The sequence below is a fragment of the Colletes gigas genome, unplaced genomic scaffold (assembly GCF_013123115.1).
Source record: "Colletes gigas isolate AHSC1104 unplaced genomic scaffold, ASM1312311v1 Colletes_gigas_Sc00019, whole genome shotgun sequence".
Taxonomy (NCBI): Eukaryota; Metazoa; Arthropoda; class Insecta; order Hymenoptera; family Colletidae; genus Colletes; species Colletes gigas.
In genome coordinates, this window is record NW_025106648.1 from 6,010,103 (window position 1) to 6,023,218 (window position 13,116).

At 42.0% G+C, this 13,116-nt stretch overlaps 2 protein-coding genes across 2 annotated transcripts; both read left to right on the plus strand.

Annotated features, from left to right (window-relative positions):
- Positions 1-1,218: 1,218 nt before the first annotated feature.
- On the plus strand, positions 1,219-2,017 carry LOC122400643. Its single transcript, XM_043402188.1, has 2 exons — positions 1,219-1,322; positions 1,403-2,017. The coding sequence occupies exons 1-2, from the start codon at positions 1,279-1,281 to the stop codon at positions 1,977-1,979; spliced, it is 621 nt and encodes a 206-aa protein (XP_043258123.1). The 5' UTR covers positions 1,219-1,278; the 3' UTR covers positions 1,980-2,017.
- A 3,118-nt stretch (positions 2,018-5,135) lies between these two features.
- On the plus strand, positions 5,136-7,694 carry LOC122400590. Its single transcript, XM_043402114.1, has one exon. The coding sequence runs from the start codon at positions 5,136-5,138 to the stop codon at positions 7,692-7,694; it is 2,559 nt and encodes an 852-aa protein (XP_043258049.1).
- The last annotated feature ends 5,422 nt before the right edge of the window (positions 7,695-13,116 follow it).

The window sequence follows — 13,116 nt, forward strand, 5'->3', positions numbered from 1 at the left end:
GCGTCCTTACACGCGGTATAACAGAGGCTTCCATTACATACTCACTGTTATCGATGTGCTGAGTAAGCATGCGTGGGCTATACCCCTCAAAACCAAGAATGGAACTGAGGTTTCTACTGCGATCGGGAAGATAATCCGAGACGGCGGAAGGTATCCGAAAAATTTGCAGACCGACAAAGGAAAGGAATTTTACAACGCAAATGTGCAAAAACTTTTGTCAAAATACAACATAAATCATTATTCAACGTATTCAGTGATGAAAGCATCAGTCGTTGAGCGGTTTAATCGTACGCTCAAAAACAACATGTGGAAAATGTTTACCCTTAATGGAAATTACAAATGGATCGACTCGATTCAACATCTCGTATCAAAGTACAACGCGCGAAAGCATCGAACTATTGGTATGCGACCAATTGACGTTACACCAACAAACGCCGCTAAGCTCTTAACAACGGTGTATAGTCATGTAAAGATTGCCGCTCCCGCACGATTCAAAGTGGGAGATGCGGTACGCGTGAGCAAATTTAAGACAATTTTTGAAAAAGGTTACACACCGAATTGGAGCACTGAAATATTTACAATCGCCGAGGTACAGAAAACTAATCCTGCAACGTATCTGCTGAAAGATGCTTATGAAAAACCAATTGCCGGAGGATTCTACGAACACGAGTTGCAACGAGTTGCTAATTCCGACGTGTATCTGGTTGAAAAAGTATTACGTAAGAAGGGGAACAGTGTGTACGTAAAATGGCTAGGACTCAATAACTCGCACAATTCATGGATCCATAAAAGTAATGTTTTATAATCATTTGTTGCTTTAATAAATATATCATATTTTAAAGGCATCTAATTTCTTTTCCCACGCCCATAATGCTCGTCAATGTTATACGTTCTGCTGAGGTTGCATTTTTGCACGTGTTCATGGTAATATAAAGGTATTTGCAAACATTGCACTTTTCAGAAGAAGAAGAACACGTGACATAAAAATTCCTCTCCCCCGCACTATGCACCACCCGCTTCCATGATACACATGATTTCGGTCGAATCGTACCGCGAATGTGATGTCATAGAATTTGCACGTTTGGACGTGTTTAAGGTAATCTAAAACGCTTTTGCAAAAGTTGCACTTTTCGCAGAAGAACACGTGACATAAAAATTCCTCTCCCCGCACCTCGCTTCCCTTGATGCATCGTTGCATTTTTTTATGTGCTGCACACTCGTTTTGATAGTATCGTCGTCGCCGTCGTCGTGAAACGTTATCTATTGGATTCTACAAACATGAATTACTACATTTCTCGCGAAACGGCGTGCATAAGTCGCGAGTAAGTGTTATTATCATCATTTCCTTGGCGTTATTACTTACCTTTCATTCTTTACATACTTTTTCTATATGTTACTATAGCAATAAACAACGTTCGACGCCTCATATACTGGGGAGGAGGTTTGCCCTCACATCCACGGCATACAAGTATCTGGATATTAGAATCGTCGTAGGACCTGTGTCCGCTGTGGAAATTATTCTTGGCGATACTCGAGGAAATGCGTTGTTGTTGCCACACTCGACATGGACGACATTGATCCAGAAACGCGAGGATATCGAACAACATGTACAATCAGCTCCTTCTCCAACGTCATTAACAATTTGTGATTTGGTGCTTACGGTTGTTACAATGCGTGGCATGAACCTTGTGCAAATGAAATTGTATGATGCCTGCATGTATATGAAACCATCGACTCTATTATTTTTATTCGAACTGGAACAGTGTGTCGAGCACGCGTATTCGTGGCTGTGTCAAAATACGCACTATGTCAGCGAGAAATATAAACAATTTGTAACTATATTAAAACGGAACAGTATTGCGCATAAACATGAGGCCGTCAAAATCCTTCGTGAATATTATGATAAAAATTCTCCTGCGGATTGCGAGCTGTTGACATTTGCAGTGGATAATATGTTATACGATGCTATTAATAATTAAATAAAAAATATATCTAATTTTGTAATTACATAATTTATACTCTCACTGAATTGTAATAAAAGATTAAATATATCACTTTAATAAAAAAATAGCGGTAATTATTTACTTTAGTGATTCCCCACCGATTTCGATGACCTTGAAATATGTTGTCAAGGTCACTGTTATGAATACTTTTTCTTTATACATGTTACCGCCGCTCGCCCTTTGTTTTCGAGATATTTGCAAAAATAATTTTATGTCTGAATTAGCCTCTGGTTGAGTTGGAGATAAAATATTATACATTATTCTTTACTATAATTACTATTATCGTTATTATTAACAGAAATTGGAAAAATTCGGATAATATTAATAAAGAAAATTGAAATAGTAAATGAATGCGTGGCCGGCCGCCTTACGGCGGCCGGTATAAAATGATCTAACCCAGACCTAATTCATTATATTAGTTACTAGGTAGAATAGTTAGGTTTGGGTTAGGTCTGGGTTAGATTTTCTTATACCGGCTTACTCAAATCGAGTTTTTAAGCACACCCGTTATACGCATCCATTGCCGGCCGCCTCGATGTATCTATAGAAACAATAAACAATCGGCGATTCAACGCTTACACACACGCTGCCACAGGCACATACGTATAGACGGAATTCATTGTAGTGGGAGCGATCTTTTTGGCGAAAAATCTCGGAAACTAAGGCCGAGCGGCGGTAACATGTATATAGAAAAAATGTTCATAACAGTGATCTTGACAACATATTTCAAGGTCATCGAAATCGGTGAGGAATCACTAAAGTAAATAATTACCCCGACCGTTGATACTAATTACCGAGCACTCACCCCAGGCACGCGGCCCCTCCCCCCACCCCTCACCCCGGCGGACCACCATCTCAACGCGCGGGCCCCCACCCCCACTCCCCCCCTGGCCCACGATTCCCCTCTCCCCCGCACCCTCCCTGGGACCATGGCTCAGAACTCTCCTTACTCAACTACTTATTAGGGCTCGCAAGTCATTTGGATCAGAGGATAGAGGTGTGATTGGTCTAGAATTAAGGATTGCTTCGATTTGATTGATATATGTCAACAAGGCTTCGTAAGACAATAGGGTATCGCCGATTATGCGAACTATGTGATGTTTGATGGATTTTACTGCTGCTTCCCACAATCCACCAAAATGTGGTGAACGTGGAGATATCAAATATAATTCTTTAATTTCCCGCTTCGCACCTATGAACGTTGTTGCGTTGCCCGAATAGAGATCGGAGCATTTACCCCTTCTCGAGAAAAATCCACGTAAGATTGCTAAAAAGGCTTCGGTGGTTAAATCATTGACGATTTCAATATGGATGGCCTTGGTTGAGAGACAGACGAATATGGCTAAATATACCTTTATTTTATTTCTATTTCTGTTAACCTTTTCTTTAATGAAGAGGGGACCACAGTAATCGATCCCTGTATGTAAAAACGGTCTTGCCTGAATAAGACGACCCTTCGGTAAATTGCCCATTATAAGGTTGGTATCGCTGGTTTGGCATTGTGACAGGTAATGCATTTGTGTATGATTTGTTTTACTAAGGGTTTTCCGCTCGGTATCCAGTATTTTTGTCGCAGGGATTTGAAGGTAGCCAACGTACCTGCGTGGAAATTTCTCAAATGCTCATCACGTACGATCGCTCTAGTTACCGAATGATTCTTTGGTACGAGGATCGGGTGTTTGGAATTATATGGTAGCGTTGCATGGGATAACCTACCACCTACTCGTAATATCCCGTCTTTGTCGATAAACGGGTTTAATGGTGTCAAAGAATTCATGATTGGGGTTTTTGATAACAGTGAGTTAATTTCCCTTGCGAATTCTTCCCGTTGAACGGTTTTTGTTCGGTAAACGAAAGCTCGCTCATTCCGCTGGCCAACTCGAGTTGTTTCCGGTCCTTTATGTTGCCAGATGCGTGATCGGTACTACGTTGCAAACGTCTTCGAGTCTCTCGCATCTGGCAAATGTCAATGTAAAAGAATAGCATTTTGGAAAACGAAAGAAACGCGACACTCGAGTTGACCAGCGAAGGGCTATATTGTTCCGCGGGTAGTACGGTCGTCGAGGCCAAATGTAGGCACCGACGACAACGGCCATCGCCGACACGCGGAACAATATAGCCATAAAAACAGACGTAGACCAGACGCAACCCCTTGTTGCGTGGATAATCCGGAGTTCCGTTTCTTCCTCGATAAATTAACGCGGCCGTCGACTTGGGGAGGAAACCTCGGCCACCCTCGCCAGCGTGGCCTGGGACTTTCCTCCACCACCGAGGTGAAGGAGGAGTTTGCTACCAAACTGGGGCAGGAAAATGGGTCCTCCTCTCCCAAGTCGATGGCCAATCAATCGACTCACGATTCCACAGAGGAATTTGCAAAACACCCCCAAGTGTACCTCTTGGAGGGGATCTAAGCTGAGGAGGAAACGGACTCCGGACACATTTGCATTCTAGTTTCAGTCGTCAACCGACAAACCAGTTTCAATTCTCGGTTCAGTCGTTAACCGAATAAGTCTAACTAACAAGTCTGTAACAGTACAGCAGTTTTACTTGAGTTGAACGCATTTTGTTAAAGTAAGCGCGGGGGAAACAGTTCCTCCCACAGTTCAACGCGCTTGAAAACATATCATACAGTCCACTTTGTTATTGTTAAAAATAAACCATTTGAAAACTCTCCAACACGACGACATCGCATTCACTCCAATCCGACCAGCAAGAATTCGGGCGCGAACATTGGTCCTTCGAGCCGGATCGTGGATTGAGAGTACACTCGATTGCAAAGAGTGTGATACGGGGACAGTCGCCGTATCGTGTGACCCATCACGTTCGTGAACGAGAGAGGATAACTGCCAGTGTGGCAGTATACCTACGAGGCGACAGGCGCTTCATTCAGCAACCTACGAGGCGACAGACGCTTCATTCAGCTACCAAGGAGGCGACAGCCGCTTCATCCAGTGGACCAGGAAGTGACAGACGCTTCTACGAGTCCAGCTCACCAAGGAGCAGTCCAAGGGCACGACAACAGGACCACCGATTCCTGGAGAATTGCAGAGGCCGTCTAAGCGAGTCCTGTGCAGATTCTTGTCTACGTCCGGTGAGTCGAGTTTTCATTTACTTCTCATTTTGCGCTGAACAATGGCCACCCCACGAGAGGATATTTTGAATAAGTTAGTCGAGGAACGCGGTCGCGTTAAATCGTCGCTCACGCGATTTAAGACATGTTTTGAGACGCAGCGAGCAACCACCGGGGCTGCTGCATTGGAGGAACGGTTGCACAGAAATCTCCATTTACTCGATAGATTTGAGTCGATTCAGGATCGCATCGATGCGATCACCGCCGGGACACCGGAAGAACACACGCAAAATCAAATTCGCGAGGCGTTCGAAAACGCGTATTTCGATATCATAGGCGCGGTTCGCGAACATGTTTCGGCTAAGCGTGCTCCGGTTCCGAATCCGAGCTCTACCGCGCAACAGACGTTTCGTGTAGATGCTGCATCACCCACAGCCTCCGTAGCGGCACCCTCGGTTAGATTACCGTCAGTTCCGTTGCCCAGTTTTCACGGGACGGTCGGAGAATGGGTCTATTTTCGAGACAGCTTCGAATCATTGCTAAACCAAAATACCGTGTTAAGCAATATCGAACGGTTTCACTATTTGAGATCAGCAGTAAAGGGAGACGCTGCTCGGGCATTGAAAGCATTACCGATGTCAGATGAAAACTACACGGCCGCGTGGAAGCTCTTGTGCGAGCGTTACGAAGACACAAATGAATTAATCGATTTCCACGTCGGTGCATTGTTCGACTTGCCGACGTTGCCAAAGGACTCACCGGCGAGTCTGAGGCAACTTTTAGACGACTTTAACAACAATTTAAAATCCTTAACCTCGCTGGAGGAACCCGTCGAAAAATGGGACACGATCTTGGTCCATTTATTAGCGACCAAACTCGACCGGAAAACGAGCGAAGCGTGGGATAAACGGGTCGCGGAAATAGGCCGTACGAAAACGTTGGCAGATTTACAGACATGTCTCGAAAAGCAGTACAAAATCCTAATAAAGTCAGTTCGAGTAATACCTCCGGGTCCGTTCCCTCCGAAAAATAGGAACCCAGGTCAGAAACCGCAACCTCACCCCATGACGCTGGTTAGCACGCAAAGTTTAGAATGCCCATTATGTTCGTCGGATCATCCTCTCATACAATGCAAACGGTTTAAAGCTTTGACTCCGTACGCTCGGTTTATGAAGGTCAAAGAATTCCGTATTTGTTTTAATTGCCTGCGACCAGGTCATGGGTCAAACACCTGCAACAAGGGGAGTTGCCACAAATGCAACGGCAACCATCATACGTTGATTCATTTAAAAAATGACTCGACGCCTACCGTAGATCCTGTGGTTGCAGATCCCGTCGTTAGTATAGCAAATGTAGTAAATAATACGCCCCCTCAGAGTTATGCAACTCATGACTCGTCGGGAAAAGAGCATGTTCTTTTATCCACGGCTATTATACATGTCCTCAACGACAAGGGACAAAAATTTGAATGTAGGGCGTTACTCGACCAAGGCTCGCAAGTAAATATCATAAAAGAGTCATTTGCGAAATTTGTCGGCTTGAGTTGTAAACCGACCCAATTAGCGATCTCGGGGGTAGGGGCCGCGGACGCAGGTAAACGCGCTCAGGGTAAGGCTCGCGTTACAATACAATCGCGGCAAAACGGATATTCAACTACGATGTCATGCATACTGATGCAAAAGATCACTTCCGATATTCCCAATTTTAAAATCGCCAAATCAGCATTGAACATCCCTGCAAATGTCAGATTAGCAGATCCATCCTTTGACAAACCGCGTGATGTAGACATGCTAATAGGGAATGGGCATTTGTGGGAGATAATGAGCGTAGGGCAGAAACGCCTGGGACAGGGTCTTCCGGTATTGCTCAAATCCCAGTTCGGATGGGTTTTCGGTGGGAAAATTCGGGCGTCGCTCAACGCGGAGTCGCAGTCGTGCAATGTAGTCACGAATGATCAATTAAATTCACAATTAACTCGATTTTGGGATATCGAACAAATCCCAACACTCGGTCACCTTCCAGCTCACCCGTGCGAGGAGCATTTTAATGAGACGGTAAAGCGAGACTCCGACGGCCGGTTTATTGTTACGATTCCGTTTAACTCGGACCTGGCAAAGCTCGGCGATTCATATTCCATGGCGGAGCGTAGGTTCTTCGGCTTGGAAAGAAAATTGAACAGAACACCTATTCTGAAAGCAGAATACGTGTCTTTTATGAGCGAATACCTCGCACTGGGTCATATGACTCAGGTAAGTCGGGACTCTCGAACGCAGGCCGGTCCTGCCTATTACCTGCCACACCATGCGGTGACAAAGGCAGCAAGCACAACGACCAAGATGCGCGTTGTATTTGACGCATCCGCGAAAACCAGTTCCGGATATTCTTTAAATGATACTCAAGAGATCGGTCCTGTTGTTCAGGACGATCTATTTTCCATACTCATTAGATTCAGACAGCATCAGATATCAGGGTCGGCTAACGGAAGGTTAGCGGGTAGCTGCAATTGTTGTTTTGGGATTGCGTGGGACGGTAGAATTTCTGTAATTTGCGGCAAGATTAAAAATGCTAATTCGGTGCTAAATGTATTAATGAGTGATTTGATACGCGATTTCACCATGTGATGTATTTGTGAAATTGTTTGGTTAATACCAACTACTGGAATTTCTATATGGTCTCGTTTTAGTCCTAGTTTTGTTGCAAAGCTTTCGGTTAAAAAGTTAGACTGCGACCCAGAATCTAGCAAGACTCGACACGGTCGAGGTTTATTATTTTTATCTAAGACTTCTACAATCGCGGTGGATAGAATCACTTCGAATGGTGTGGTTGTTGTGAACGACACTACATTGGCTCGATCTGTTTGCTGATTTGTATTCGTTTCTCTGTGTAGCAGTGTATGGTGTTTTGCCTTACACTGCTTACAGGTACCAGCAATGCATTGTTTGGCTGTGTGATTAGTCCGTAAACAGTTGCCGCACAATCCTGACTGTTTTACGACTTCGTATCTTTGTTCTACTGCTACCTTAGTTAGTTTGGAGCATTGATACGTATAGTGTGGTTCCTTACATATATGGCACGCTAGTTTAGACGTTGGGCAAGCAAATGTGGATCGATTGGTCTCTATCGTGCGTTTATTTGGTTGTGGTCTATCCGATCTGTCGAAAGTCCGGTCAAACTATGAATTTTCTAGTACCTTGTGACGTACCCGCAAATATTCTAATAATTCATCCATAGTGGGGAAAGGGTTCCCTTAAATTCTTTCTTTCCAACGTAAGCGCGTTTAAACATCTAATTTCGATACGACTGCGTAAATTGGAAATGCTTCTAAAAATTGATGGTTCGTCGCCTGAAGAGCGCGATAGTGTTTGCTAGACGTTGCACTGACCCTTGTGCAGGTCGGTAATTCAAAAAGTGCCTTTACCCGATTGTAAATGATTGCGGTTGGGTCGTTATATAACCTTTCGAGCAGGTCCCATGCAACTAGATAATTGGCTGCGGTAGTCGATAATGACTCTATTTTTTCGGCTGCCTTGCCTGTGAGGCAGGATCGTAAATAGATGAACTTTTGAGAATCTCGAAAATTGGGGTTATCGTGAATTGCGGATTTGAACGCGTCACAAAAGTCAGGCCATGTCTCGTAGGAACCGCTGAATTTCGGTAAGTCCATTGTCGGCAATTTTACGCGTACCTCTGAGGGGACAGCCCATGAGGGACTCGAAGCTATTTCGACCGGGTTTGCTGCTATATTAGGGCGTGAGGTTACCGATGGGTTGTCTTGCTCTCTCTGCGGTTGGTTCACTTGATCTGACATCGCGATAATGTTTTGAACCTTTCTAGCGATTTTATGATGTTTTTCGTCGAACTCCGCACGTTCCGCGAGCCGAGTTTCGAACATATCGTCCGACGCAATTGTTTCCAGTTCATCTTGAACGAGATTAAAGGCTTCATAATCACCTACTAATTTTTCGAGACGATTTTTTAAATGACTTACATCTCCTAGCGTGATATCACTAAATGATTTTAATGACCGTGTAAACGTGGTCACTTTGGTTTTAAACGCAGCGCGTTTTCTAATCAATTCGCGTTCGCGTTTGCTATTGTCTTCGGAAGCCATTGTTTTTCGGTTTGAATTTACAAGGAGAAAATAATTGAGATGGATAGATAACGGAAATTGATGATTAGTACCAAGCGTGCATACTTACGTTGCGTTGATACCCTTAGCTGCGGATGGATGCTGTACAGCGAAGACGCGTGCTGATATTGAGATTACGCCTTCCCTGATGTTCCAAGGATGATTGGGATGGCTTCCTCGTGGTTGAGTCCGCTCCACTAGGACGATGTGCGCTCCTGGCAGGTTGTCCTCGTCTTGGCTGCTGGCTCCCCGGAGTGGCGTACGACAAGAGCACTAGTTGCTGCTGTCGTTCTAAGTTGCATAAAGGTACGCAGGATCGTGGACGGCGTCTAGAATGTTGGCTAATCACCGAATGCTGGTTGGATGATATTAGTGGATCAAGCACTCGAAGCACAGGATCCGGCTCGAAGGACCAAAAATGTTGAACGTCGTAGGTAATCGTTCGGTCAATGTATCACGGATACACTGTTCGGTTACACACTGTAACCGAATCACGTTGAAACTATAAGTTACAGCTAGTCGGTAATTTGTGAGGAGCGTTTTTTCGTAGGTGTCGGTGTTCGATGGTTGGAACGAACTGAACGGGATGACTCCTTTTTCTTAACGTTACAGGTCGGAGGAGTTCTAATTGGTGTTGGAGATTTTGAGTGATGGTAAGACATGGGAGGATACAGTTTTGTAATTGGATGTTGGAGAAGTCGTGGGATGGTTATTTTGGAGAAGAAAGTAGGAGGATAGTAGAAGACGATCGGGACGAAGAGGTGGTTTTGGAAAAGGAAAGTCGAGGTCGTTGCAAAGGATGACGGTGCCTAGGTTATAAACTATTTTCGAAATTTGGAAACTTTTCTGGCGATCAAATGTCGCTATTGTTCCGTAGTGGCCTTATATCGGCACCTACTGACTACAGGGTTTTCCCTTGTCCTGGGTCTAAATTGTTATGCCTTCACGCTCAAGACGTTACGACGCAACAACCCAGGATCAAGAAAGGGTATTTATATGAATCTCTTTTAAAAAATATCTTGAATTAAGTTCATTGCATGTGTTAATAACATTTTTAAATTACTAACAAATTGTTATTAACAAATGAATATATTTAAAATGGACTCTATATTACTTGATGAGCGAAATATATTGGACTATCTACCTTGTCGTGGTGAAAAGGCTTATAATTACATATATTTTAAAATATAATTAAAACAGCAATTAAACCAAATCCAGTCACAGTTTAATCTGAAGATAATGTTCAATATTAACAATCCAGAAATCATCACTAATATACAGTGTTCGGCCACTCCAGAAAAAAATTTTAAAGGGAGATTCTAGAGGCCAAAATAAGACGTCAATCAAAAATATCAATTTCTTGACTGAGGCTTCGTTAAAAAGTTATTAAAAAATTAAATTAAAAAATTTTAAATCATTCTGAAAAAATTATTTTTGGTTGAAGGAGTCAATAGCAATCATTTTTGGTGAATACACAAACCCCCGAAATGGTACCCACTTTTGAGCAAAAATTTGGATAAGTGCTGTCAAGGACAAGTGCTTTCGGCAAAAAAAAATTTTTCAAATCGTTCTAAAAAAATTATTTTCGGTTGCAAGGGTCAATTACAATCATTTTTCGTCATTACGCATACCCCCGAATTTCTACGCATTTTCAAGAAAAAAGTTCCTTACCGAAAATCTAATGTGAGGCCAGAAATGCTTCCCTGTAATTTCATACGTATCTTTCAAACGTCATAACTTCTGAACGGATTGGACGATTTTAATGTTTCAAACGGCAAACAATGCGTATTGTAGAGTAGAATATGTAAATATTCCAAGAATATTCGAAAAGTTGTTCCTTGACCCCGTAAAGTGAGAAATACCCCTCAAAAATGACTCAATATTCAAATGACCATAACTTCTTAGATAAAATTTTCGTACAGCTTCAAACAAATTTATGAAAAATGAAAAACGAATTTTTCAGAAAAATCAAGGGCTATGAAATAATTTCTCCATGAAAAAAAAATTATTTCTTGGTTCTGGGATCAAATACAACCATTTTTGGCGAATACACATACCCCCGAAATCTTGCGCACTTTCGAGAAAAAAATTCAGGAAGGTGAACAAATTTTTCGGCGAAAAAAAAAATTTCAAATCGTTTTGGAAAAATTATTTTCAGTTGCGGGGGTTAATTTTTTAACATTTTTGGTGAATAGACATACCCCCGAATTCCTGCGCATTTTTGAGAAAAAAATTCAGTACAAGTGGAATTTTAAACGTTAAGAACTTCCTAACGAAGCTTCAATCAACAAATTGAGAGTCCCCCGTTAAAATTTTTCCAAGGATGGCCGAACACTCTGTATACATATATGTGAAATTTCTTCCATATAAGATTCACTATGGTTAAGTTTATTACTTTAATTTGATATTCTAAATAAGCGACCCCAAAAACACACATTAGACCACCAATATTAAAATAATTTCATTCAATGAGTTATCGATTTTTGTCCATATTTTTCGGAATCCGCCAGGTTGGATCAGCCATTTTGAATTCCACAATTTCGAATAGAAATTTAAAGTCAGCATGCCCAGTTACTCAGGTATATTAATTTTCAAAAAAATTTATTAAGTTTTGATTTTTCCGTCCGCCATATTGAATCAACCATTTTGAATTCGATCATTTTGATTCAAAATTTGAAATCTATGTCCAAAACAACCTAGAGATACCAATTTTTTTAAAATTTACGACAGAATTCACTGAGTTACTGAATGTTGTCCATTATAGCTGGAGTTTGCCCATTGTGAGACGGTGGACGAATGTCAAGGCGCTAACTGTCTGTTAAAGGCCACTCAAGTAAATGTTTCGGTCTATTGGTTTATCTCCTTTACAAACGGAGGTGTTTATACCCGAAACGGATTCAGAGGTTACAAACTCCTACTGAAGTTGCCTGCCCGAGTTGAATTTGCCGCGGTCGGGGCGTCCGCGTGTTGATGAGAGGGAGCAGTGTTGCGACTAGAGTTGGCGTGCAAAATCACTAACAGTGATTTATTACAGTGATTACAAAATTACGATCACGCTCGTGAAAGATGGCGTTTTAATAGTGATTCACGTTAACTGTGATCGTTAGTGTTCCGCTAACTCCCCTCAGTGGAAATTCAAAGAGTTACAAATGCGCCAAATTTAAATTGTAAAGTAATGTAGTCTAAACAATGAAAAAGGCTGCTTAATTGCATATTTTGTACATTTGAAATGTCACATTGTTTCAGTCGATTATTTAAATAAATGATAAGTTTGTTGCCACGAAAAACAAGTATTGCTTAGATGTAAAATGCTCGCTTTAAAAATACGAAAAAGTATAACATCATCAGCAATGAAAATTCTTATGTTCATTTATATGAAAACATACATATTATACATTTATACGTTTTTATACATTAATATGACATTTTGTATATATTTATGTTATAAAGAAATAAGTTAGAATTCAAAAATTACAAACAGGTTAGTTTTGCGTATACATTACTGTGAGAGAGATTCACGGCAGGTTATTGAACGTGCACCAAATAAAGAGCCTCGGGTTTCGTTATAACTGATTTATTATAAGAAAGTTTAAATTACAACGAGGCAACGCGAGATCGAGCAAACAACACGAACAAGGGAACAGATCAGACAGACAATTGAAATGAAGATGTGCCCGACACCGGGTGGCACGTTTGAAGCCCGTGTATCGTTTATTCTAACACTCCCCCTCGAGACAAGGGCGATTAATACCGTCCCATAAGTTCATTCCTAGGAGTTCGACACATTTTTCATTGTTTGTACGCGTAACTATTTGCGCGTTTGCCTTTTTGTACGCGTACCTCACACGCCTACTTAAAATTGTGTGAGTATTTAGGGTGCTTTACAGAAGCAAAGACGATGGTTGTTCGTTAAG